The sequence below is a fragment of the Furipterus horrens genome, unplaced genomic scaffold (genome assembly GCF_987537825.1).
Source record: "Furipterus horrens unplaced genomic scaffold, mFurHor1.1.pri manual_scaffold_6, whole genome shotgun sequence".
Taxonomy (NCBI): domain Eukaryota; kingdom Metazoa; phylum Chordata; class Mammalia; order Chiroptera; family Furipteridae; genus Furipterus; species Furipterus horrens.
In genome coordinates, this window is record NW_028327176.1 from 26,327,387 (window position 1) to 26,355,218 (window position 27,832).

Genomic DNA, 27,832 nt, shown 5'->3' on the forward strand with positions numbered 1-27,832 from the left:
GAAATAACCAGCACTAAGGGGGACAAGTGCAGATGTGGCCATGAGAGCCCCAGATGTGGCCTGCCCATGGCCACAGCCAGGCTGCTGGGGCTGCAAACAGGAGTGTAGGCCCAGATGGGACTGGGGCTGCAGGATGAGGGGAGGCACAATGCACAGAGCTGCTTTCCGGGGTCCAAGAGGAATGTAGCTCTGAGAAGAGAGGTCTAGCACACAATTACATAAAACGGCTCAGCCTGGTCCTGAGAAAGATAGATTCCTGCAAATAAGTACTTCACCCTCATCTACCCCAAGCCTAACCTCCCCTCCCCCACCCATGCTTCTCCAACTCCTGCTGCCCCTCCCCACCTCAGCCCCCAACCACAGAAGCAACTTCATTGGGACCCTTCTTGGCACGGGGTTCAGGGGTGCTGCTTGGGCACCTCCTGCCACAGATAGGAGGGCAGCAATGGTGCCTCTGCCTCCGGGAAGTGGAGGGAAATGTCAGTGTCAATCCGGCAGGCCGGCCTCTGTGCTAAGCCCCGCTAATACCCAGCATTCAGGGCACCCTAAAGATGAAGGGGTCTACGGCCTTGCTCAGGGACCCCTGCACATAAATACCCCAAATGATAAAGCTCCCCACACCGTCCCTCATGAGGCCCATTTACTTCCCACTTTGTTTTGAATTTTCATCTTGGGAGAAGTTTGCAAACCACTAACAATAGGAACTTTCCAGAAATCACAAAATATAATCAGTGTATTCTCAGCCCTGACATTCACTCTCAGACCCAGCACCCCTGGGTCACGATCTACCAATGAGTGGAGGAGGCTGGAGGCTGAAGGTGGTCAGCAGTCTGGAAGGGACAGGCTGTGGAGGCCTCCCTAGCCCAGCCCCCACCTCTGGATGAGCTTGGCCTACACCGCAGCCGCCCCGATCCCTGTCCTGTTGGTGAGAATAAGACCAGCCCACGCTCAGCTATTCAAGGAGGATTAGCTAGTTCAATACAGAACATCTTTCCTGGACAGGAAGTTTTTCTTTAAATACACCCTGAACCTCATTGCCTTTGGTAATGGCCCAGGAAAGGGGAGGTGGAAGAAGACAACTATCTCTGTCTTCTCTTAAGGAGCTGGAGTTCCAGCACTGGGATTGCCGAATCTGCCCTCACCCCCACCTTGGCACCCCACCCTGTCCTCTGCACTTCTCCTTCTCAGAGATCAGCTCCAGGATCTGTGTGGAGGTCCAAGGACTGGGCTTCTAAGCGTCACCCTGTTCTTTTGATGATCTCTAGGGATGGCCTACTGCATTACTGTGGAAACAAAACCTCTTTTAGAAAAATTCAGACTTCTGGCCAAGATAGAGGCGTAGACAGACACGCTGCATCTCCCTCCACAACTAAGAAGGAATACAACTACCTCAAAACTAGAAACAACCAGAAGTTCCAGAAAATCAAACTGCATGGAAGTCCAATAAACAAAGATATAAAGAAGAAATACTCATCCAGACAGGTAGGAGGGGCGGAGCCAGGGCGGAGAGAACCCGGTGTGGTGATGGCAGCAGCAGCGGTAGCGGCAGGCTGGCGGAAAGCACAGTTACACATTTTTAAAAGTCAGGAGGAACACCTGGGGAACATTCCCAGCTCTTCACCACACCACACAGCTCACAGTCCCAGTACCAGGGAAAATCAAGCCTCATTGCTTCTGACTGTGCAAATCAGTGGGGGTTGGGGCGGAGGCAGAAACTGCCAGTCTCTCAGCAGAGTCTGCTTGTTTAAAGGGCCCCCACAGTCCTAGAACATCCGCAGACCCATCCACTCTGGGAATGACAGCCAGGACAACAGCTAAAGAGGCACCAGTCCCATACAGAAGTGGGAGAAGAGCCTGGGAAAGGGGCGAGTGCTGGGCAAGCAGCATTATCCCCTCTCAGACCCCTCCCCCACATACAGCGCCACAACGTGGTGAAACGGGTCGCCCTGTACTGACAAATCCCTAAGGATCCACCCCTTACAACGTAACAGGAGCGACAGGTCTACCTAAGACACAGAGGCAAACACACACAGGAGACTTCTGGCCAAGATGGAGGCCTAGACTGACATGCTCCATCTCCCTCCACAATTAAGAAGGATACAACTACCACAAAACCAGAAATAACCAGAAGTTCCAGAAAATAAATGGAAGTCCAACATATAAAGTTATAAAGAAGTGGCGCTCAGAGGGATGGGTAGGAGGGTTGAAGCTGGGGCAGAGAAGTCAAGCTGTGCTGGTGGCGGCAGCTGTGGTGATTACAGCAGGACAGCGGTAAACACAGACACCCATATTTAAGGGGAGGCGAAGAGCGCCTGGGGAGCACCCCCAGCTGCAGACGAGACCCATCAGCTTGCGATTCCAATGCCAAGGAAGACAGACCCTCATTGCCTTGGACTGTGAGACCTGGAGGGGGTGGGGACGGAGGAGGAGGCTCTTGGTCTCTCAGCAGAGAATGAACATCAGGAATCCATCTTGGACCTCCATCCCCACAGAAAACGCCACAGCGTGGTGAGAAGGGTCGCCCAGTTGTGACGAGTCTACAGGGCTCCGCCACCTATACCGTAGGAGGTGTGACAGCCCCACCCAGGAAGCAAAGGTAAACACAAAACTGTCAGGATGGCACAGATCATGATAGAGATCCCGGTGACACAGCTGACCAGAGAGCAAATATCTAATCTAACGGCTCAGCAGATAGGAAATCTTTGTAAGGCACAGTTCAGAGCTTTGTTTATACAAATGCTTACAGACCTAACAGCAGATCTTAAACAAGACGGGGAAGGAATGAAGGCTAGTCCTGCAGAAATGAACGAAAACACATACAAAACCTGAGAAGGTGGGAAGCTGGACCGCAAGTGGGCAGAGGAAAGTGACAGAGAAGATGCATGCAGTAGGCACTTACCTTCTTTCCTCGAAGTCACACTCCAGCTGTGACTCACCTGACTGTCTTCTTGACAGGCAGGCATCCTGGCTTCACACCTGGACTCATCTTCCCACAGCCAAGCCTTGCTTGGATTTCCAGCAGCCAAGCAAGGCCGGGGGGTACCCAGAATCATATAATTCAGCCTGGAATTATAGATTGATAAGGATTATCAATGTCAGATGGCTTGCAATCAAGGCCGACTCCCAGGAAGAGGGGAGACCATGGCCAGTTTTTACAAAGAAATTCTTTGTACGGAAAGGAAAGAAAAGAAAGCCCCAGAGCAGAGAAGGGACTGATCAAAGGTTGGGGAAGTGGGCCCACTAACATGAGGCAGGGTGGGTGACACGAGAAATGACACACTATGTGGGTGGGGTTCAGTAGCCATCTGCAATTCTCCCCTCCAGAGCTCAGAATCCTGGATCCTAGGGGGGCTGCAGCAACCCTCCTCCTGCAGTCTACTCCACATTCCTCACATTCTTTATGCTCAATTAAGAAGAAATAATCAGGGGAGCAAGCAAGGCCACAGCAGGGCGGCCATGCCCCACGCTGGCGGCATCATGTGTGCGGAAACAGGCCCCCTGGGTCACGCCAGACCAGACCTGGGACCGAGGGGCCTTGGGGGCTTGAGAAAAGCAAGCAGTGGGGACAAGGGTGTCTCTAGGTACTCCACAGAGGCAGAACAGTGCAAAGGAAGCAGGGAGAACAGGCTGGGATCTGGAGGGAAAAGGAGAGAAGGCAAGCTTAGAGCAGAGGCAAGGTGCTCAGCCAGAAGACCTCAGCCATCCATTACTTAATCAGGTTATTGCTTTACCACCATCACAGCAGTATCACCATCCACTAACAGCATCAAATGCGCTTTGAGACGCTCCTGGATGCTTAGAGCATACTTGCCTTTACCAGTTAGTGGCGTGAGTTGATTAAGCATGTCATGAGAATAGTACCTGTCTGTGGTCTTCAAAATACACCCTCTATAGTTTGCAGGGGGATACTATTCTTGACCCCAGTGGAACATGGATAGTACTTCCTCCGCTTGGACACAACAGGCCTGATTAGCCAAGCGAACTCCTACTGCCTCAAACCTCCATCCAAGGGCTGCCTCCACTCCCACCCCCAACCTCCACCTTCACAAAAGCCTTTTCTGACATGCCCAGCAGACCCAGAGTCTCCCCTCAGCTCCCCTGGTGCATGGAAGCAAAACAGATCTTATGCTGTTTTGTAATTTTAGGTGTGTACGTATGTCTATATATCCACCAAAATGAATAATAACTAAATGAATGATTATTACTTATTGAGCATGTTCTATGTGCTGGGCACTGTGTTAGCACTTGATAGATTTCCTCATTTCATTCTTTTAACATCCCAAGAGGTCATTATTATTATTATCCCAAATTTACCCATGAGCAAAATGAGACTTGGAAAGGTTAAGTAACCTGTCCAAAGGGACCCAGCTAGTACATCAAGGAGGGGGAATTTGAATACAGGATCATAAAATTCCAAAACCTGTGCTATTAATCTAACACTGAGATGTTTGAGGAGAGTGTCTATATTTAACCTTGCTAGCCACCAACTATATGGCAAAGAATAGATGTTCCATGTAGGATGGATGGATGGATGGATGGATGGATGGATGGGTGTTGTGGGCTCTACAGAGTTTCAGCAGTGGAAGTAGGCCAAAATCTCTCTTCCTACCTTCCATTTCAATGGATCAAATTTGTGAGTTGATTTGTTAGAATAAAGACCTATTCTATGCTCTTTATTGGGTCTACTGTTAGGACACACTCTGTGACCATTTTGAAACTTCAGTCTATGACCATATCTGCACTCAGTCTGTGGTCAGAGGTAGTGGTCAGTTTACGATGAGGCTGGGAATCAATCTGGGCTTAGTGTAGAGAGTCAGTCGGTGGCCGGTCTATGTCGAAGGAAAAGAACACCTCTCTGCCAAGCTGACTTGCAGCTAAATAGAGAATGGACAGTTCTTACGCCAGAGTCTCCTGTTCCTGTGCATTTAAAGGTAGAGAGATATGTGTGAGTAACTAGGTATGTAAGACAGTACAAGATGAATTTATCTGGGAACAGGGTGAGGGGATTTACCCACTGAGTGAGCACCATGTCCTCTCTGTGAGTCCCACATTCGTGTGTGTGCTGTGGCACATGTGTGTGTGCTGTGTGTGGTGCGGCAGTAGGGGCTGGGTAGGGTGTGGGAGAGACAAGCACACACCTGTAATAACATTGGCTTCAGACGCTAGGAGAAAAGAAATTCCCTCAACTGTTTTATCAGAGCCAAACTTACCAAATTACATTGTTGTTTTAAATTTGAGCTTCTCTGCCTTCAAATGGGGGGTTAGGGGGGAGAATCTCAGGTTCAGGAGCTTAATGCTTGGCTGGGCCTGGAGCTCCACCTCCCCACCCAACCAGGCTCCCAAGAGCTCCCAGGCCCAAGGAACAAAAGTCTTCTCTCTCAGGGCTTTGAAGTGGAAACACTAACTGCTCCCTTTAATTAGAAAGAAACCCCCTATTGTTCCTGCTTTATTACTGATGGATGAAGACATGGGGAGGGCAGATTCTGAAGAACAGCAGTTGGGGGAGGAATGGAGAGGATACAAAATCTCTCTGGAGAATAGAGCATCTCCACACTCAGTCTCCGTGCAGCAAACCAGGCCTCTCTGTCCACCCAGTCAACCAAGATTTTACACGGCATACAGCCTTTGATTAGATGTCATAGGAAAGATAGAAGACAGAGTCCCAAGCCTCAAAGAGTTTATAATCTAGGTAAAGGAGGCAGGGCAGGGGGACAAGAAATGAAAGATAATTGATACAAAATCAGTGCTACCAATACAAGCTAGAAGAATTTAGAGCAAGAAGAGAGTCCCATGGACAACCTCCTGAGAAGATTCTGGGGTGGTATTTCGGGCCTTGAGTTGAATGCTGCAGACTGGAGAGAACTGACAGAGTAAGAAGAGGGGATTCCCACTCCAAGTCGGTGAGTGGCCTGCGCAAAGGCACAGGAGTCGAAATGGGCACAGCTTCTTTGGGGACAGCAAAGAAGCAGCTTTTATTGTAAAGGAGGGTGCGAAAACAGGAAGCCAAGCTGCACAGAGCAGAGGTAACAGGAGCGGAAGACTTCAGAAGCACATAGGGGAGACTGGCCTTGATACGGCCATTAGGAAGCCATTGGGCTTTCCCGAGCAGGAAAGTGACCTGATAAAAGGTGGCTCTTAAGGAGATAAATCTGGCAGCTCTGTGCAGGAAGGCATGGAGGGGAGAGAAAGACGGGGAGACCAGTTGGGGAGCTGCTGAGGAAACCCAGGTAATGATGGCTCAGACTAAGGTGAGGACAGCGGGGAAAGAAAAGGTGAGTCTGGGATAGATTTCAAAGGAAGAAATAAAATGTGTTGACAGAATAGATATAAGGGGATAAAAGAGTGGGAGCAAAGATACTTCCAAGGTCTCCAGTATGGGAGGGTAGGAGGGTGATGGAAGGTGGAAGAGAGCAGAAGCCCTCTGTGAGAAGTGGGGAGTTAATAAACAAACCTCCCCAAAGCATTATTCTCCCTTCCAGAGCCTAAAGATGTCTTGCACCCAGTAGTCAGAGAATAGCAACACCAGGGCAAGAAAGCCCTATTCCCTCAGACTGGGAACACCATGATGAAAAGTACTTTTGTACAATCTTCTTTCATGCCCTTCAAAGTGATTTTGTGCCCCTGCTGATCCTCAAAACAACTACAGCAGGTATCATTATCCCCATTATGGAGATGAAAAAACTGAGGCCTTGAAAGACTAAATAACTTCATCTAAGTCACACAACTAGTTAAGGGCATAGCCAGGAGAAGAAGCCTTCTGAATTTCAGCTCAGAACCCTTCCCAATGCCTGTTGGAAGCCCAGAGGAGGGGATGGGAGGGTCCTGGAGCTACATGTGCCCCGAGCCGCTGGGGCAAGGAGTCTGAGCCTCAGAGAGAGTCCACCCTGGACTTCAACAGCACCTCCAGCCTGCTCCTCACACTCACATAGGGCGTAAGTCGGAAGCCCAGGGTTGGAAACGCCAAGTCTAATCAGACCTCACAAGCCCACAGATGGTTTGAATCAACGTGCTACCTTGATAGGAATAATGAGGAATCCTGAAGACAGTCTTATGCCAGCTCCATCCGTCTGGTCAGAGAACCACATCTTCCACAAGAATTTCCCCATCCGGGGTCTCACCACCCTATGAGCTGGGCAAACCCTTCATGAGGAAGTCCCTTGGTCCCACATCACAGCTGTTCCCCAGCCCCCACCAGTAGAACCACCCCACAGGTTTTCCAAAAACTCTGGCCTCAGTTTCCAATTTGACTTCGTAGGCCTTTCTTGAGTTGAAAATGGTTCCTAGGGAGAAATAGATGCCCACAGGTCACAAGGCCGGAGGAAGGGGTTGGGAGGCAATATGGGCGGTGGACAGCCCTGGAACCAGACAAATGCCTCTCCCCCTCTTCCTGGCAGAATAAGTATTCCCAATGTTCATTGTTTCATTCGTTCAACATGACAAATGTCATCATGACATCTCCTTTGATGGGACACCTGACCTAGGGCACCCAAATCTCATGAAGGCTGGGGTTAATCAATCTATGAGGTCACAGAGTCCCAGGAACAGAACCAAACTATGGTTTAGAAAAAACTCACCTCTTAACTGGGTAGCCCCTTACAGCCAGGCCCCAGAATGGCAGCAATGGCCTTTTCACAGGAAAAGCTCCAGCTTAGGATTTCAACCTGCTCCCCCCTCCCAGGGTGGCTTTGTGGGCAAAAACCTACTTTAATAAAAATTTGGCCTGCCCACCCCCTTGCCTAGCAAAGCTTAATTTGAAGCTTAAAAAACAATGAAGTTAATTTTTAAAAACCTTTCATTGAGTTCCATGAGACCCCTATTAATTTTATTGTTTCAATAAAGCATTTATTTAATTGTCTCCAGAAGGGCCCTGTTAAATGCACAGATGTTACCTGAGTCAGAAGGAAGGGAGCTGGAAGCCTTTTTTTTTTTTTTTCCCCTCTCCCGTTAGCACATTAGCAGGATTCTGTTATTGGATTAACTGATTGTCACCTTTAAAGTCACAAAATAGAGCCCTGAAGGAATTAGACACAAGACAGGTAAATTCTGGGGAGCAGTTCAGGTCACAGTTGCAGGGAGCCCAAAGCCAGACTCATGCTAAAGAGGCTGGGTTTAGTTAAGAGGAAGAAAAGGATTTTTTTTTTTTTTCTGCTGATGAGGAGACATTTGTTATTTAGCCTCTGGCACAAAGCTGATATTCCTAAAAACAGGACAAGCGCATTTTTAAATGTATGTTGTCCATACCATAGGAGGTGAAGCGCTCAGCTTGCATTGGCAGAAAGTCTCTGGAATGCCATGTTTAGTCCTTCCACAATTATTTACTGAGAACCTACTATGTGCTGCCACTACTTGGAGCTTTAAGTATACAGCAGTGAACAAAACAAGACCCTGCCCTCATGGTGCTTGCATTGTAATGAGGGGAGGCTAACAACAAAATAAGAAAAATATAATTGACATATCAAGATTATGCCAGAGAGTAAGTGCTCAAAGGACAGAACAGTAATGTGTTAGAGAGCAGTCAGATGAGACCTTCTGATGAGGTGACATTTGAAGGACCCAGGCACAACTGCAAAGATCCTGGGGCCCCATTTTGAGAGGAACATTATCAAATAACTGAATAATCAGAGGAGCATGACCTGGGGAGAGGCCCAGGGGACTCTCTTACATCAAGAATATTTCAAGAACTACCTCAGGACAGAGACTCCATCATTTATCTTTGTGCCCCTGCTTATGTGCTTGGTGTCTAGCACAGGTGATCAACAAAAATAGGATTGAAAGGAGGGAAGGAAATTAGAGGAAGGGGAAGATTGAACACTTAGAGGAAACTTCATTGAATCAAATTATTTTTTAATTCAACAACCAATTAAAACAGAGGAATGAGGAGGCTCAGTCAATATACTAGATCATTCATTACCAAGCTAAGGGGGGCCCCAGTAGAAGGAGGGCATGAGGGATATACATCTAGATCCATCTAGGAGATCAAAATGTAATTGAAAAAACAGCAATAGTAATTAGTTCTAAAATTATTATAGGTTCTGATTCAGAGCTTATAAAATGCTTGTGCATACAGTTATTCTTTCTAACCACCTTGTGAAATAGAAAATAACAATATTAGTCAATATTAACTAATTGTTTATAGGCCTTGGCACTATGCTAGGTGGTGGGGATATAACGAGAGCAGAAATCAAACAAGGCTTTGCTTTCATAAAGTATATAGTCTAGAATAGAGAGACTTCAACCAAAGGACACAATGAGAGAAATTAGTCACAACGAATATTGTAATGAAGAGGTACATAAGGCTGCAGGAACCCCTACTAAGAGTGATCAGGAAAGACTTCCTAGAGGATGTGTCTTAGGAATTGAGCTCCAGGATGAATGAAATAACTAGGCAAAGAGAAGAGACAAGAGTGTTCCAAGCAAAGGGAACAGTAACTCAACTTGAGGGGGTGTCAGAGAGCAGGGTGCAAAGGAGGAGCAGGGGAGGGTAATGGGTCTATAGCAGAGAAAGGGAGGCAGGGCAGTGTTAAGGGGGAAGTGGAAGAGGTAAACAAGGTTATAGTATGTGGGGCCTCAGAGAACATGGAAACCAGAAGCCAATGAAGATTTTATCTTCAAATACACAAACAGCTGTCTTGAGGAAAATGGAGTAAATTTGCTACAATCAACTAATGTCTTGGCTACCTCTGAGAAAGTGCACTTGCCCATCACAAGGGTGGGAGATAAGGGTGAGTGGGCTGTTTGAATGTCAGGGAGGAGTCCTACTTTGGTCAGGAGATTAGGCAGGATCAATGACTAACTTTTTCATCATCAAGGATCTCTTTTATTCATTCTGCTCCCCCACCAACTATAGGTTCTTTAAAGAATCTTCCAACTAGGGCATATTTACACAACATTCTTATTTAAAAATAATCAATGTCATTCATGAGCACAAGAGACCCAGTGCATGATGTAATTCCAGCCACAAGCAAAGAAAGTCAATGTTTTTCTTGATTAGGCAAACTAATCAAGAAATATGTATCATTTCCTATAGGCTTTCTAAAATATTGACACAACTCTTCTTCTTCCCCAGCACATTGGACATATTTGGGCTCCAGGCTGGGAACTGCTATTCTATGGTCAGACCCAATATCTCTTCCAACCAGGGGACTCTGAACCATGAGGTACAGGCTCCTTGTGTTCAGGTATTTGGTGAAGAAGCAATGGATGTGAACTTAAGCAGTCAGGGAAGGATTTCAGGGGGATGGGGGCGGTCGTGAGAAGGACCTTGAAGGATGGGCATGCTTTGGATAGATGAGGAAAGGGTGTGGTCAGGAAAGAGTAGAAAAGCGTGCTTTAAAATGGGTGAAGCAACCAGCCAGGCTGCAATAGTCAGGAAGTACTTGCGGATACAAGAATAGAATGGCTAAGTTGTGACTGACTTGAAATGCCAAGCTAAATTATCCTCCAAATGACGGGGAATCATCAAAGATTTTAGAACAGGAAAACGATGTGTTGGAAGCGGTGTTCTTGGCAGATGAATCTGGTGCCCACACATGCTTTGAGGTGGGAGAAGAGCATGGAGGGGACCCAATCAACAGACCAGATGTGAGAGCAAGAGCCTGGACTGGGGAGGACGGCAGTGAGGAAATACAGGAGCAAAGCCAAGAGACAGTTTTTTAAAAGCACAGGACTTGAATTGAGTTTGGAAGCATCAAAGGGACTCTGAGGTGTCTTGGAGCTTGCTGGTACAGAAATGAGACAGTCACCCAGGGAAGCCGGTAGGGGAAAGGAAATGCTGAATTCACAGGGCATCTTAGGGAGTCTTTACACAGTAAATCCTTCACAGTGGTTACCTCTGCAGGTGGGGCTGGAGGGGCAAGCAAGGTGGCTTTCATATCTTATGATATGTAATCTCTTTTAATGGAGGGATTTTGTGTAATTTTTACTTCCTTTTTTGTACTTTTTAGAATTTTTCAAATAATAATTTTAATTCCATGCAGACTCCTGGAGTTTCGTTAACCCTTTGTAAAGCATCCCTCCTGATTTGTTCCCTCTCCCCTGCAATGAAGGAAAAAGAAGAAATGATTTACAAGGTCTGCTAGAGTCTCTGAAAAACCTTTCCTAGGGCTTTTGTCTCTGCTCCTGAGTCTGTGGTCTTCCCTATAGTGGTGGTGATAGGGGGTTTCCTCAATGTCTCTCTGTCTCCCTCCTTCTCTCCCTACTGCCCCCAACCCCCACAGGGCCTGCCTCTGTCCTCAAAGACTCAAACATCATCAGATCCTCATCTCTGAAGCCAGATTGCAGTGCTGGGCTTGGAAAGAAAGACTGACCTTGGGATTTTTATAGCTGACATCAGCCCAGCCCATAAACTGCAGGCGGCAGGACAGACCGTGCAAGAGCCCATGCTCTGATGTCAAAGGCATCTGTATCCAAATCCAGCTCTGCCACACGTTATTTACCTCCCTATGTCAATTTTCTCATCTTGAAAATTGGAGATAATAATAGTATTTATCTGCTAGGAGTATTAAATGGATTAAATGATGATGAAAGGCATTTAATAAGTGTGCTCTGTCATTAGTGTTATTAACAACGATAAAATAATAAATCTATGACCAAATTTTGTTGCTTAAAGACAAAAATAACCTTTAATACACTTCTCTCTTGGTTCCCATTGGTGGCGTTTCTTTGCATCTCTGTCTCTCCCTTTGATTGGATTTTTTTCCCCCTAAAACCAACAAAGAGTTGAGAGAAGAGCCGAATTAGGGCCTGAGTTGCTGCTTTCTGATTCTTGGTGGTCTACCCTGCCACTTATAATTTGTATGACATTTGACAGATTCCTTAAACTCATAAGCCTCAATTCCTTCATCTATAAAACGGGTGTAAGGATGCTGACCTCACAATCTGTGTCAAGAGGTTCAACAGTTCCTGGCACACAGCAGGCTTTCAGTACATGGTAGTTCCCCATCAGGGTTCCAGGTAGGGGCCAGCCCTTTCCTGCCTGCCCCCCAACCCCCAGGCCCCCCATAATCTCCTTTGTGTTAGTTAGTAGGCCTTGATGGTTTTGGGTGAATCTTCCCAATTATCCTATAAGCTCCTGAGGGCAGAGGCAAGGCCAAGGCCTCCTTAACTGTATGCAGCAGCCTTCCTCCAGGACCTGGCTCTAGTCCAGCCTCCGGGGGCAACCAGGGGAGAGGGAGAGAACTGAGAGCCCTCTCGAGGCCCAGAACCAGATGCACAAACTCAACAGCCCTTCTTTCTTCCTCTCTTCTCTGCACCTTCCAAACCACAGCCCTGAGGCTGCTCAGAGAGAACTGGTTCTTTCTGTTTGACCATGGTCTAGAAGAAAAGTTGCCCCATTAACTCAGGGCACATTTGGCTTGGTCAGAGAAGGTGTGATATGTTCAATCCAATTACCTGGTCCTATCCCCCCGCCACCCCACCCCGGTCCCATCACTCCCATGCAAAGACCTCTGGACAAAAGCAAAAGCTTCCTTTCCACCACCCTCTCTACCTGACTCCATCTGTCTAGATGAACACAGACCCTGGAATGCAGCCCTCCCTGTCCCCTTAAGTGTCTTCAGGACAGAGTCTCTATTCTGGGCTAGGTCCAATGCTATGCGATGGCTCTAAGCAGGTACCTCTCAGCCTTCTCTGTCCTCAGTCCTCTAATCAAAGGAAAATGGGAAGGAGACAGGGAACCCATCTTAAGAGAGCCAGGAAAGGGAGAGAAGAGCAGCTGTCACAGAGCATCTTTCTGGGCTGGCGGGTGAGGCTGAGCAGGAGGAAGGAGGAGGAGGAGGGAGGTAGAGAAAGCCAGGCCCAGGGAGGGAAACTGAGAGACACACTGGACCACAGACCTAGAGGCCCAGACAGACAGAGAGATCAGCCCAGGCAGTGGGAGCTCTGAGAGCCCACGGAGCCTTCTGGTTTCTGGGGTCCTGGAGGCCTCACCCTCTGCTACGGTCATGGAAGCAAAATGGCTCATGTTCTCACCTTGAGACCCACAGAGAGGAACTAAGCTCTTTTCCAGAAGCGGGTGTAAAGAGCTCTCCTGAGCCAGGGCTTTGTGCTCTATCTTTGTCTGACTATCCTTTTCAAGATTCAGGGGCTTTTGTCTGTCTCCATGTTTCTGCATCTTTGTCTATCTTGTCTCCTCTCTCTTTTGCACGCTGCCGCCTTGTCTCAGATAATTTCTTGGGGACTCTGCCTTGGGGCTCCCGCTCTCCAGTGTGTAGGAAACCTGACCTTCATCATCTGTTTTTTATATTTGGGAAACGGCCGCTTGACTTCCTACCTGAGGGAAGTGGGGGTAGGGGAGCAGGCTGCCTGGCTCCACCCCTTTACCTCCCCCATCCTTTTCTGAATCTGTCCCCTCCTGCTATTCCTTGCCCCCAGAGCGCAGCGCTGAGGCCGTCCCTGCTCAGGGTCACGGTGGCATCAGGGATCAGGCTCTGATTCATGATCTTCCCTCTACAGCTCACCGCAGGCAGGGAGGCCTCCTCTCATCCACTGCCGGTTTGCTGATTTGGGAAAAAGTGAAAATTCCAGGCACAGAAAGAGCCCAGGAGGCTGAGACTTCACCAGTAAAAACCAAGACAGAAAGTAAAGTCATTTCTGCCTCAAGGCAGAGTTACAGCCAACCAGGTTGCCTAACACATCGTCACAGATGTTTGTTTAATATTATTATTTATACTAGCCATCAATTACACACACTGAGGGCAGATCCTGTGTCAGGCACTCTGTATACCTTTGCATATCATCCACTCGACAACTTTATATGGTAGATACTATTATTATCTCCCATTTTCTTAGCGAGAAAACTAATACTGCATAGAGAGAGGTTAACTGACTTGCCCAAAGTAACCCAGCTAATAAGACCTGAACATATCTTTCTCTGACTCCAAGTCCTAAACTCTGTATTCCAAATTTTTTAAGACCTGAGAAACTTATTTTGTACATTTCCTTTTCAAGGAAATAAATCCACAGAACCCAGAATAAACCTGCATGATCCCAGGGACACATGTATCCCAGTTGGACAGGCATTGTCTGGAACTCACTACTTTCTGGGAGACCTTGAAGAATGAGCTAGCAAAGTTTATGCGCAAAGGCTAGAAGAGGACATTTCAGGAAGGAAGAAGCAGGAGGACAATGTGAAAAAACGCAAATGATGGCTGTGAGCCTGGAGCCAGTGAGAGCACCAGGCTGGTGGAGTCTGACTCTGTGAAAGGAAATGCAAGGGGTGTGGGGCTGGACAGAGCTGGGTGGAGGGCTGCGGCCAGCTCACAGAGGTCTGAAGTTCAGTTTATGCTCCAGGTTTATGAACAGGAGAGGAATACAGTGGGCCTTCCATATCTGCAGGTTCCACATCTGCAGGTTCCACAGGGGAGGATTCAACCAACCATGGATAGAAAATAGTTGGGGAGAAAAAAAAGTCACATTGTTGCTGACATGTACTATGTAATTAGGCTCACAATGGTTGTATCTGTACCGAACATGCACAGATTTTGTTTTTGTCATTATTCCCTAAACAATAGTGTATCAACTATTTACATTATATTAGATAAGTAATCTAAGGATGATTTAAAGTATATAGGAGGATGTGCATAGATTACATGCAAATACTATGCCAGTTTTTAATGAGGAACTTGGGCATTCTCAAACTTTGGTACCCATGCGATTCCTAGAACCAATCCCCCCATGAATAGCAAGGGACAACTGTTCTCCCAAAGAAGTGTTTGAGACCTACACTAGCGGGAAAAGATAGACAATGAAGGGGGCTGATGAGAGGTTAGTATTACAATCCAGGCAGCTTCGGACAATCTGACAAAACATGTAGAAATTGTTTATCTAAAATACATTTCCAAAGATATTTAGCAGCTTGGAGTCTCGGCCATCTGCTTCCTTCTCAAGGATTGCAAAAAAAAAAAAAAAAAAGCAAACAAGCAAAATTTGGTTAAGAACTCAAGAACTGCCAATTCAGAAACTCTAATCTGTTCAAAAAGTTAAGTCCTTTTTTTCAGAGGCCAAAAACCTATTTCCATCAAAGATTGTATACGTCTGCGTGTCTGAGAGCTGGTGAGGGAGACAGAGTGAGTGTGAGGAGGTGCGAGTTGATATGCCTTTGTTCCTGTGTGTGAGGCTGCTGCTCCGTGGGCTTATGTGTGCACATTGTACGTACATTTGTGCCTGTTTCTCAGGCCCCTGTGTATATTGAACTTTCAAACCATAACAGAAACACTGAAGCTTGGCAAAGAATAATTATCTAATTTTGGAACATGTTATTATAATACCTACATGATGTGTAACGAACTTAACAATGTTCGTGTTATATTCACCAACTCTGAGTTATAGACCCACATTGCCAAGTCCTACCTACATCAGAGGCTTCTCCAAGACCCAAGAGCACAGCAGGCCCCGAAGAAAGCTCTTTAAGGAACACCCCCCACACAATGGCTTCCTCATGGATTGGAAGGCTTGGCAGGAAGGTGGGCAGAGCTTATCTTGGGATCCCCGTTCCTCCCCAGTAGGGGAACCTCTGGAACTGGAAAGAAAACAGCTTTTGGGGTTCACAGGGGCAAATAGGCTTTCCCTAACTCAGCTGTGGGCCAGGGGGCCTCATGATCAGCAAGGCTCTCCTCTTCCCCAGGGGTCTGGATTGAACTGAAGCTGAGTGTGAGGGGAATGTTTGCTGTTTGCTGCTGCTCCCTGTTGACTTTAGCCAGTAGCTCTGTTTACAAACCCAGGTTGGTTCTCCCAGCACAGTTAATTAGACCAAAGACATCTGGTGTGAGGGCTGGGGAGGGCATCTGCTCAGAGCCTTCCCCCCACACCCAGCAGCCATGGGCCAGCACAGGGCAGAATAGCTGAACAGAACCAGATCGAATTCCAGCAAACCCAAGGTTCTCAGGTGAGTCATAGCTTCTCTAATTCTGCCTCTCCCATGCTTGCTGAGTTAGACTGGACCCCAGCCTTCTGCCTCTTCAGGACCTGGGGAATCAGGGCAGGGTGCCCCTACCCCAGTGGGATCACAGGCTGGAGATCAAGGACTCAATCCTCTCCTCTGCTCATCCATGTCCAAAAGCACTGGGCAGAGATTCCTGTCCCCTCTCTCATCACAGTGGCTCTGCATTCTGTAGGAGGGGCCCTGCAGGAAAACCTCCTCTCCCCAGACACCCCCATAGACAGCCGGCTCTAGCCCTCCACCTCCTCCCTGACTCCCCTTTAGGTAATCTCTGACACTACGGGGAGGAAAGAGATTAATCAGTCCAAGATCAGGAGGGGCAGGAAGGTGAGAGGATGTAGGTGGACAGTTCCCGGGCGGCGGGGAAGTGGAAGGCTGTGAGGGGGAGGGGCAGCGGCTTATCTCTCCCAGGAGGGGGGAGTTCACTCCAAACAGCTAACGCACTGGCGTGTGAAAGCCCCTCAATTAGCACTAATGATGCAATCAGGGAGGGAGGAGGAGGGACCAGAAAAGTTCTGGTGGAGTCAGCACCAACTTACACACAAAGTACCCACTCGCTTCCTCTGACATAGTGGCCTCTTCAGACACACCAATGCACACACTCCACCGACAGTCTGGACCACGCACGTCCGTGGGTAAAAAGGCACTCTTTGCAGAAACTACGAGCATGCATATGGTTCGTGATCCGCTGCTGACCGCGTCGGACTGCGGGGATACCGAAGTAGGGGACAGGGTTAGGACAAGGAATATCAGAAATCAGAAAGTCTTGGTAGAGGAGGTTGGACAGGGCATCTCTGAAAACCTCATGATTATTCCTCTGGTCCTAGAGTTCCCGTCCCACGCGCGCTCACAGGTGCAAGCCCCTCTGCTTCCCTCTCCCCACCCCACCCCCCCCGCGAATCCAGGGCTGGGCAGGGAGCCGCCACCTCCAGCCCCACCAGCTGGAAGCGCGACCCACGAGCATTCCCTGCGCCCCGTCGGCCCCCCAGACCACGGGTCCCAGGAAGGGCGCTCTGGGATCACTTATCTGCAGCACCCTGGACCCTGTTGTTCGTCCCCTCTGGAGTCCGTTAGCTGCGCCCTCGCCCCTTTTCTACTACCACACCCCGCCTGCCCGGCTCCGTTATCCGCCTCCAGGTCCCGTTATCCAGCAACCATGGCCCCGTTATCCTCCCTCGTTGTGGGCCTGGAGCGCCCGCGCCTCGCGGGGCCGCCACCGGCCCCTCCCCCTCTCCCCGCCAGAGTTCAGGGGGCCTCGGTCTGGGTTGGGCCGAAGCCGCCTCCGCGCCGCTTCCCAGGCCGGGACGGCTGCGGGAGGAGGTCCCGCTGTCAGTCAGCGGGGAAGGCCGGGCCGGGAGGCCGGAGGAGGCGGTGCCGAGGACGCTCTCGGGCCGGGAGCTGGGAGGTGGAGGCGGAGGGGGCGGAGGCGGGGGCGGCTCCGGGTCTTATAAGCGGCGGGGGCAGGGCGGGACGGAGGCAAGTGTCAGGCCGATGTGCTGCCCGCGAGGGGCCGGGGTCGGGGCCGTCAGGGCCATGCGCACGAGCTGGGCAGGGGGCCGGTGGGGCGCAGAGCGGAGCCGCCTCGGAGCCTGATCCTCCCGGGGCCGGGGCCGGGGCTGGGGAGCCGCGCGGGGCCGGCCCGCCGGGGGGAGGGGAGCGATGCGGCGCCGGCGGGTGGCGGTGGCCGCGGGTTTCTGCGCCTCCTTCCTGCTGGGCTCCGTCCTCAACGTGCTCTTCGCACCGGGCTCGGAGCCTCCGCGGCCGGGCCAGTCCCCAGGGCCCTCGCCAGCCCCGGGCCCGGGCCGTCGCGGGGGCCGCGGGGAGTTGGCCCGGCAGATCCGAGCGCGCTACGAGGAGGTGCAGCGCTATTCCCGCGGGGGCCCCGCGCCCGGGGCCGGCCGGCCGGAGCGGCGGCGCTTGATGGACCTGGCTCCGGGCGGGCCGGGCCTGCAGCGTACCCGGCCCCCGCGGGCCCGGCCCCTGCCCGACGGTGCCCCGGGCTGGCCCCCGGCTCCCGGCCCGGGCCTGCGCCTGGGCTGCGCCGCGCTCCGCAACGTGTCCGGCACACAGTACGTGGGCTCCGGCTATACCAAGGCCGTGTACCGGGTCCGCCTGCCCGGCGGCGCCGCGGTGGCGCTCAAGGCGGTGGACTTCAGCGGCCACGATCTGGGTAGCTGCGTGCGCGAGTTCGGGGCACGGAGGGGCTGCTATCGGCTGGCGGCCCACAAGCTGCTCAAGGAGATGGTGCTGCTGGAGCGGCTGCGGCACCCCAACGTGCTGCAGGTACGAGGGTGGGGTGCGGGGGTAAGGGTGCTGGCCGGACGTGCTCAGGCCCGGTCACTCCGGCTGGAAGAGAATCCTTGGTTTCATAGAGAAAACAAAAACGGACCCCCAATGACTGTGCCCAGATTAAGCTAGGAGCAGAACCTGGACCGTGGCTGCTTCCCTACTACACCACCCTACCTCTCAGTCCTGGGTGGGCGTCCGTTTTACGGCGGGACTCCTGGGTTTTTCAGCTTCCCCATTATAGCCCTGGAAGACAGAGGGTCCAAACCTTGGGGTGGGGGGTCGTGAAGACTTGGGACCCTGCTTCTGACTAGAGCTAGTCTGTTGAGCACCAGGGAAATGACCCTAAGCCACAACACGGGACAGCAGCCATCCCTGAGTCAGGATCCCAACTGCACTGCTAGGGTCCCCTTTCTTGATGGAATTTGAACCTCACTTCTCTCGAATTCCAAACAGTGGCTTCTCTGGCTTTGAAGGTGGGGTGGGACAGCAATGTGTTTGGGAAGGGCTAGAAAGAGACCTTGTGTCCAGCTTGATTCCCAGAGACTATTCCAACCCTTTACTACCTCCAGAAATCTCTGGAGGGACTGAAGGGGATTGAGTAGTAGGCCAGAAGGTGCACAGCCCTTCCCAGAAGTGACCCTGGGGTTCTCCAGGCCTTAAAATGGGCTCTTGAACCATTGGGGAAACCTTAGCATCTTAGCTCAGTGTTCAGAGGACAGGCTGAGGGCCTGAGGTCTGAGGATCACATTATCTGAGCGTTTGCTGAGAAGGCCAGGTGCCCAGGTTTCAATTAAATGGGACTGTGTCTCTCCTGTTCACTGAGGGCAGAGGGGAAAGATGAGACACCCCACCACCACCACCTTGTCCCCTCCAGGCCAGACTAAGAGAGTGGGCCTCTCATAGTCCCAGCACTGTCCTAACACAACCACTTCCTCCTCTCCCCCAGCTCTCTGGCCTTGAGTCGGCCCTAGGATTAGACAAACTGTTCCCTTTGCACGTGTCTGAGCAGACTGAGAAGGGAATCCCCTGACTGCTCTTGGCCCACAAAACTGTGGTGTGTGCAAACTCCGCAGCGGAGGAACCTTGCCCACACCTTTCACCTCCTAGCCCACTCAGATTAACTTTCTGCACCCAGCAGTACTGATCAGAAACCCAGGAGTCCCTCCCCCTTTCCTCAGGAATGAGATGAACCCCAGGCCTAAATGGGCATTGCAGAATAGGATAGATGGTCCAGAGAGCTGTGTATAGTCCTGCTGGTTCTCAGTCTCCCCAGCCCTGATCAGACACTGAGTTCTCGGCTCTGAACTAGTTGCTGGGTGGCTATGCCTGGTTGCATGGCTAACACTGAGTCTGGAGCTTAAGGGCTGGTTACGTGGCCATTCTAACTGGGAGGATCTTGTTCTCTTTGCTTCCCAGGGGCTCTTGGAAAGCCCCTACTTTTTGGAACCACTGGGGTGTCAGCCAGATTCTGAATCAGTGGAGAAGGTCTTGAGTGACTTAGCAGGACATTAGTGTTAATTGACTTAGGGCTCCCTACCTCCTTTGGACAGGTTCGAAGTTTGATGTGCTTTCTTGTCACTTAAGGAACTTTTCCATTCCTCAGTTAACCCCACCCAAACGTCCTGACAAGCATCCAATTAACCACCCCCACACATATCACGGGACGGGCCTCCACTGTAATAGCGGACCCCCAGCCCAATTCTCAAGGCGCCAAAGAAAAAATATTACAACTGAATAGTTTTCATCCATCCCCTCACTAAACCAATATTGGTTCTGTCTGGGGTTGGCTGGGTGACTCTCAGAGGGTCAGAGACTGGGGTTAGTTGCCCTAGGGCACATGTTATAAGGTGGGTAAGGTCCCAGGTCCTTTCTGTTGGAGGATGGATGAAAACTACCGTCACAGGGAAACAGTGGTCCCTTAGCGTGAATTTAGGGACTGCTTTGGGAGTGGGTCTTCCCCATTTATTGCCCTACCCCCAGTCCAGTGCCCCTCTGGCTTCTTCAGCAGTGCCACCTCTGCTGCCAGGGAAGCATGCCATGGGATCTTCTTGCTCAGGAGGCTTCAGTGAGGGTGTGCAGGGAACTAGCAATAATGTTATTTTAATACTTCTTAATCATTTAAAATTTCAAAACCATTTGACTGTTTGCTGAACTTGGGAGGAGCCAGAGAACGTTTCTTAGAGTTCCCGCTCCCGCAGGCCGCCAGAGTCCCTCTCCCGCTCTATGGCAGCCCCGAAGTGGGTGCTTTGGGTTCTAATAAAAAATGCCCAGGGTAGCATGTCCCTCCCACAGGGCACCTTCCAGCACCTTCCTGTGGTCTCCAGAGACTGCCTGAGGGAGATTTCTCTATCCATCTTCTGGGACCCCTGCCTCTCTCTCTCTCTCTCTCTCTCTCTCTCTCTCTCTCTCTCTCTCTCTCTCTCTCTCCCTCCCTCCCTCCCCCACCTCCCCTGCCACTCCCTCGTGTAATAGATGCTTCTGTAGCCCAGGGTCAAAGAGCACAAGGATCTTCCCTAACCCTCACTCCCTCGCCCCATGACACCCCCTCCCCGCCCTGTTGTCCAGGGAGGCCCCAGGCCTGCCTGGACCCAGATTCTAGCCCCGCTGGAGTATATTTATTCTCCCAAATGAACAAAAGATGCTACGCCTCACGCTTCCTGGGGGTAGTTAATGGTGTCTTTTTATTTTTTCCTGAGGGGTGTTGATTAATACCTCGTTAACAGCGCATTTAATGACCTCCGGGTGTTTAATAACCTTCAGAAGTTTCCCACAAAGGCTCAGACTCTGGGCAAGAAAATGAGAACCAGGCCCTAGGGCTGCTCCCCTTACCTTCCCCCTCCCCACCAGGGTCTGAGGCCTCCCTGGGCTGCTTGGGGAGGGAGGGAGGGGGTGGAAAGAGAGGGAAGAAGAGGTGCCTGGGACTGCCCCCACATCCCCCAAGCCACAGCCCTAATGATCTGATGGCAGACACTGAGTGGTGCCTTCCCCCGTGCCAGCGGGACTCGGACAGCTGGCTCCGTGGACAGGGAGCTGAGAGGGCACTCCTGGGATGGAAGGGGGCATGCGAGGGCCTGGAGTGGAGCTGGGAAGGGTGTGACTGATGCATGAAGGATGACAATATGCAGGGACTTATAGTGCATGGGCTTGGTTCCCCTGCCACCCCCCACCCCCATTGTGCAGCTCTCCCTTTTCCCTACTCTAGCCTGGACAACTCGGCCTTTGTGTTCCTACCCCACAGGGTGCTGGTTGTTTAGAGCACAGTCTGACCCCAGCTGATGTGCAGTGTGGTGGGAGAGGCCGGGAGAAGCAGTGTTCTCTGTGGATGCTGGCTTAGGTGTTAGTGACAAAGTCAGGCTGGGCTTCCCAGAAGCCCCTTACCAGCTGAGCTATACCAAGCTCCTCCCCAGATCATATGGAGTGGTCAGGCTTTGTAACCATGCCCCCAAAGAACTGACCTTTTCCAGGAACTACCTCTTACTACCACCCCCACTGATGTATGTGGCCCCCACCCACCAGTGTATGCAGAGAACACCCAAGGACATGCCATTTAGATTCTTTGTTCTCAGTGCTTGTTACCAATCTTGAGGGAGCTTGTTTTTCCTCCCCTGAGACCTGGGCAGAGAACAAAGTGAAACTGCCAAAAAAAAAGAAGTGGAAATGATGAGAAATAGACAAGGATTGGAGCAGGGAAGGAGGTATAATAACCAATAGACAAGGATTGGAGCAGGGAAGGAGGTGTAATAACCATTTGCTGGCTTGTCGATTAGCAAATGGTATTCTTGGAAAGAACCAGGCTGTAGAATCAGTTGAATACACTTGAATCCTGGTTCCTGCATTCGTTAGCTGTGTGACCTTGTGCAAGTAACTTAACCTCTCTGAGTTTCTTTCCTTACCCGTAAATTGGAGATAATAATAGTACCTACTATGCTCCTTTGAGGTTATTATAAGAATTGAGTTAGGCCTGTAGAACATTTAGCTCATAGTGAACACATGGTGGCCAGACCAGCCCATTTGCCTGAGTGGCAAGAGGTAAGCGACCCATGTTGTCAATAGGAACTCTGGCTACAGGGACAGACGGCAGGCTTCCCAGGCAGGGCTTCTATTCTCTTCGCACCCCAGCTGAAGCAAGAGCCTAGGAATGGCTGAGGAGGAGGACTGGTGGTAGAGGGAGGGGCGTATGATAGCCCATCCCTCCTCTGCCCCACCCCCCACCCCGGGACCTAATGACCCACCCTGGGCCTCCCTCAGCTCTATGGCTACTGCTACCAGGACAGCGAGGACATCCCGGACACCCTGACCACCATCACGGAGCTGGGCGCCCCTGTGGAGATGATCCAGCTGCTACAGACTTCCTGGGAGGATCGATTCCGAGTGAGCAGGAAGGAGGGTCAGGCCCTGGGCTCTGCTGGGATGCTTCTCCCTTAGAAGGCCAGCCCTCCAGAGCAGCTTCGACTCCTCTTCAGCAGAGGGAGCGAGAGGGAGGGATGGAGCAAAGCTGACTCGGCTGTCAGCCAAAGGGTTAAAAAAAGAAGTAAGACATAGAGGACCCAAACGGGTTTTGTGCTCCAGCTACACACACACACACACAGACACACACACACACACACACACACACACCCCTTCTCCACGTACACTTTTAGGTTGGTTGCAGAAGGGTCAGTGTCTTAGGACTAGAAAAGACCTTAAAGCCACCTGGACCCTCCTTCTCTTTCCACACACTGGACTAAAACGACACTCAGGATGCAGCTTCGGGGAGGAAATCCATTTCCCCAGATATCCCTGCTGCCCACTTCCCACTTACTCCATGTTACTTTCAGGGTCAGGCCAGCCAAGAGTTAATAGAAAATCTCTGGCTTGCTCTATAAGGGCCCTGGCCTCAGTCCTTGGTGAGCACTGGGGCCTTTAAAAGAAAGGTTACCCCACCCCCACCTCCACCCACTTCCCGAGCTAAGTCCGGAGTTCCAAAGGAGGGAGCCCTGGAGTCCCCAGGTCCCCTCCCAGGAGAGAAGCAGTGAGCAGTCTCATGTCTGCCCCACAGATCTGCCTGAGCCTGGGCCGCCTTCTCCACCACCTGGCCCACTCTCCACTGGGCTCGGTCACTCTGCTGGACTTCCGCCCTCGACAGTTTGTGTTGGTGAATGGGGAGCTGAAGGTGACGGATCTGGATGATGCACGCGTGGAGGAGACACCGTGTGCAAGCAGCGCCAACTGTATACTCGAGTTTCCAGCCAGGAACTTCACCTTGCCCTGCTCAGCCCAGGGCTGGTGCGAGGGCATGAATGAGAAGCGCAACCTCTACAATGCCTACAGGTGACCTCTATCCCCTACTCAGGAAAGCCAGTGAGGGAGAGCAGGCCGGGGTGGCATGGCCAGGAGACAGCCCACACAAGGTCCAGGAGGCCAGCCAGAGTGGGAGGCTCCGCCTTGGCCAATGGAGGAACAGGGAGGGGAAAGGCTTCCACCCAGCAAGAAGGGAACATTCAGGCTCCTGATGGTGAGGCTAAAAATAGCCAGCTCCAAGGAGAATCTGGGTTGGAGGTTTCTTAAAATAGTGTCAGACTCAGCTTAGGGCTGGTGACACAGCCTCCCTCCTCTCCTGACCCTTCACCTCTGGAAGCTCCTCCCTCGACCCCAGCCATGGGGTTGCTCTGACACTGGTCAGTCAGGGCATAGTGTGGGGTTGAGAGGTGGGGAAAATAGACCTCAGGTTTGTTTGGTAGGTTAATGGTGGCCTTAGCATGTGCACAGACCCAAACACTGAGTATGAGTACACTCCATGTGCACACCAGGAATATGCCTGGTTGGTAGGCCTGAGGGATCAGGCTCTCTGGAGAGATCGGGGTTCTCTCCCATGTTGGCCTAGAGGAAGGATGTGTCCACTGACTGGACCACTGAGCCCCTGGTTTCTCTCTACCCCAGGTTTTTCTTCACATACCTCCTCCCCCACAGTGCCCCACCCTCACTACGGCCTCTGCTGGACAGCATTGTCAATGCTACAGGTGAGCTCTCCAGGGCCTATCTGCTCACCATCACCCTGCGCCTCCCCCAGCAGGTGTGGGTACAAGAGTGACCAGGCCATGGTCCAGAAACCACTTCCCAAAGTGGCATTCTGTGGCAAACCTCTTCCCCAGTCCACTGGTCATCTGGGCCCAGGCTCCAGAGGGAGACAGGGAAAGGCAGCCGGCTACCTGCAGGGATGGGGGAGGATGAGCCCACGTCCCCTTTCATAGCCACACTGCACCCTGCAGGGGAGCTCACGTGGGGAGTGGACGAGACCCTGGCCCAGCTGGAGAAGGTGCTTCACCTATACCGGAGCGGGCAGTATCTGCAGAACTCCACTGCAGGCAGCAGAGCTGGTGAGTAGCCCCCTCAGGGATCCAAAGACTGGGGAGATGGGAAACACATGGACTAAGTGGCTCATGCCCCGTCTAAGACCCACTTGGCATGATACAGAGACTGCTGGCTGTGTAGCCTTCAGTTGGAGTCTCATCTCTGGCTGGACTAGAACTAGAACTTGGCCTTCAACTGGGGGGTTGACATTGACACCCTTTCTCTGAGTGGCTCCAGATTGTACTATGTACAGTCTGTGTGACTTTAAGTTATACCTTGAGCTTCACTTTCCTCATCTATGAATTGGGTTCAATATTACCTGCCTCACAAAATTCTTATGGGGCTTAAAGACCAGGTGAAGTGTGTGAAAGCAATTATCCCAGTTCCTACTCCACAGCTGGAACACAACATGTTTGCTTCTCTTTCCTTCCTCTATGCTTCTGGAGCTAGGAGGGCGGCTGGGGGTGGAGGGAGGCTCCACACTGAAACCAGTAAGGAAAACCTGGAGCAAGGGGAGGATTCTAGTCACTGTTTAAGGCTGTGGTCCCTTGCTGAGGCCCTGGGGTCTAGCATGTTGGCTGGGGGGCAAGAGGTGGGCAGCCTCTGAATTTGAGGAGCTCGGCCAGTCTTAAGGGTGGGGGAGCCCTCGTTAGCCCTGTAAATAAAGTTTAACGAGGTGAACAATGGCTGGCTCTGTCCCTGAGGACGCCGTTTATGGGGCTGTAAATCACAGCCAGCTCTGGACTTTGGTCTAGCCCCTGGTAGAAGGAGGCAGGAGGGCGGGGTGGCCAGAGGCCCAGGGCTTCTGCATTATCAGTCCAGAGCAAGGCTCCCCAGGCAGTGGGAAAGGCCCAGGGAAGGCTGACAGTCTGCAGCTGAGCCAAGCCTGCTTCCTGATTGAGCAGATTTCAGAGGCTGTTTCTGTGTAATGGGGAGATCTCAGAATCTTCCTCCCCCCTGCCCCAAAACTCAGGTTGTGGATTCCCAAATGGTAATTTCTGTATATTACATTGCATGCCTTTTAACTTCAAAAAACCCTGACTCTGCCCCCTTTTCTGAAGAGCTTGCCTAACCTCTCCCCCAAGGCCACTTCAGATCTTCTGAATCAGAATCTGCATTTTAACAATAGTTCCTGGAGATTCACAGGCAGTGTGAGAAACCCACACTAAATGTCCCAAATGTCCTGACCTCAGCAACCAGCCAGGACAGCCAGTGACTCTGAGTGTACGTTTATCCCTCACATGTGCCCATCACCATGTGCTGCCTGAGCCAACTGCATGTTCTTAGCTTTGAGAAGTTATGTGTCCCCCCAAAACTAAATTTGAGCGCTGCCTTTACTGAATGAAGGGTCAGCCTAGTTTCAGAGTGCTGGCTACCTTCACCTCCATGCTCGGGGGACTGGGCTGGGTTTCAGCTTTCTCCTAGGAAATGAATCTTCCTGCTCTTTTCAGAAAGCAGCCAAGCCCTCACCCCTGGGCACACAACGTTCTCACTTGAGCTTCATGCCCAACCCACAGAGTACCAGCGCCTGCCAGCCAGCACCATCCCCCAGGAAGACTACAGCTGCTGGCCGTCCTACCGCCACGGGAGCTGCCTCCTCTCCGTGTTCAGCCTGGCTGAGGCCGTGGATGTCTGTGAAAGCCATACCCAGTGCCGGGCCTTTGTGGTCACCAACCAGACTACCTGGACAGGTGAGTCAGTAGGAAAGGACATCATGAGGGAGGTGACTGGACTTACCCAGAAGCTACTGATATGTAGTGGTCCCCCCATGAGAAGCCAGAGAGGAGGAGAAGACAAGAGGCTGAGATGATAAGAGACAAGTATATGTGTCCCCAAGGCAGGCACGTTAGGGAGGGTGGCCCTGCCTCCTGGGAGAGAAACATCCAGACCTTTTTACCTCTCACCTCTGCCCCCAGGTCGGCAACTGGTCTTTTTCAAGATGGGATGGAGCCGTGTGGTCCCCGATCTCAACAAGACCACGTATGTGAGGGCCTCTGGCTGACCTGTCTGAGGGCTCAGCTGACCAGCTGACCATCCCCGCCGGCTGGGCTTGCCTGTGGAGGGAGTGACTTGCACTAGCAGCACTGCATGTCACCTGGGAGGCGCTGCAGACAAGGCTGACATCTCAGACAGACCAAGGTGACCAGGACAATGTGCAATAATGCCAAATGTTAAAATGTGAGTGTACCAGTCTAGGTATGGGACTGCTGGCTCCAGGGCTAGGAGTCCTGGTGGGCGGGGGGGGCCGTCTGCCTCTGCCTCTCTAACCCTCTGGGCTGCCAGCAAAGCTCAGGCTGGTCTTCCCTCAGGGGCTCCGCCCCTCATGGGACAGTTCCGTAGGCAGCTCCATCACTGTGTTCGTAGTGTGAGAATGTAGCCAAGCCCCCGGCTGCTGCTGCTGCTGCTGTTGCTACCGGTGCCATGGCCTAGCGGGGGCTGCGTGGGGACAATCGGTCACAGAGTGTTCTCTCAGCTAAGCTCCAGACAGGAGACTTGACAGGATGCTCCAGAAAGTCAATGATTCTGTACCCGGGGAGGCCACCTCCGGCCACCTGACCAGGGTCTCTCGCAGGCCAGCCCAGGGATAGGGCCTGAGGAGCACACATGGTATGAGCCAAGATGTGGGGTCGTGGAGCAGGTTGCGTTTTGAGCCAGGACCTGGGGTGGGGGTGGGGCCGGGGCCTTTCTGCCTCATTTGCTTTCAGTGAAAGCCGCAAAACAGCCAAAACCAGCCTCTCCCTCCTCCTGGAGTTTGTATATCCAGAAGCTTTTGTACTTCTTGTTCATTAAAATGTTTATTTTTGTAAAAAAAAAAAACAATCAATTAATAAAATGACATTTCACAGAAAGGCCTCTTCCTAAGCCACAGTTGCTTTTATTTTATTATTTTTTAAGACTTTATTTATTTTCAGAGTGAGCAGAAGGAAGGGAGAAAGAGAGGGAGACACACATTGATGTGAGAGAGATGCATCAGTTGACTGCCTCTCACAGGCTCACGACCCAGGCACGTGTTCTGACTGGGAATCAAACCAGTGACCCTTATGGTTCACCGGCCAGCACTCAATCCACTGAGCCACACCAGCCAAAGCCTAAGCCATAGTTTCTTGGGCTGACTTACTCATCCTCAGTTATGTCTTTGGTGTATGTTTGGGAGAACGGGTAACATGTCATGAAGGGTGACCTTTGAGGCAGTGAAATCTCCATCGCAAACACTGAAGTCTCCAAAATGTGTTTTCAGGCCCTGCTCTTAGGGCCCACCTGCCTTCTTGGCTATCC

At 51.4% G+C, this 27,832-nt stretch overlaps 1 protein-coding gene across 2 annotated transcripts; it reads left to right on the forward strand.

The window, feature by feature from the left end:
• Nucleotides 1–17,425: 17,425 nt before the first annotated feature.
• Nucleotides 17,426–27,405, forward strand: PKDCC (protein kinase domain containing, cytoplasmic). 2 transcript variants are annotated; one of them, XM_090281207.1, is made up of 7 exons: nt 17,426–18,220; nt 22,475–22,597; nt 23,265–23,536; nt 24,146–24,225; nt 24,475–24,582; nt 26,008–26,247; nt 26,473–27,405. In XM_090281207.1, exons 1-7 carry the CDS (start codon nt 17,597–17,599, stop codon nt 26,556–26,558), a joined length of 1,533 nt encoding a protein of 510 aa, XP_090137333.1. In that variant the 5' UTR covers nt 17,426–17,596; the 3' UTR covers nt 26,559–27,405. The 2 variants fall into 2 exon arrangements, with proteins under 2 accessions (XP_090137333.1, XP_090137334.1); XM_090281208.1 differs by having other exon boundaries at nt 26,074–26,247.
• Nucleotides 27,406–27,832: the final 427 nt, after the last annotated feature.

Coding starts and splice junctions, on each gene's coding strand:
- PKDCC (XM_090281207.1), top strand. CDS start 17,597: ATGCGGCGCCGGCGGGTGGCGGTGGCCGCGGGTTTCTGCGCCTCCTTC. Junction 22,598..23,264: donor CCTGGGAGGATCGATTCCGA/GTGAGCAGGAAG, acceptor TCTGCCCCACAG/ATCTGCCTGAGCCTGGGCCG. Junction 26,248..26,472: donor CAACCAGACTACCTGGACAG/GTGAGTCAGTAG, acceptor CTCTGCCCCCAG/GTCGGCAACTGGTCTTTTTC.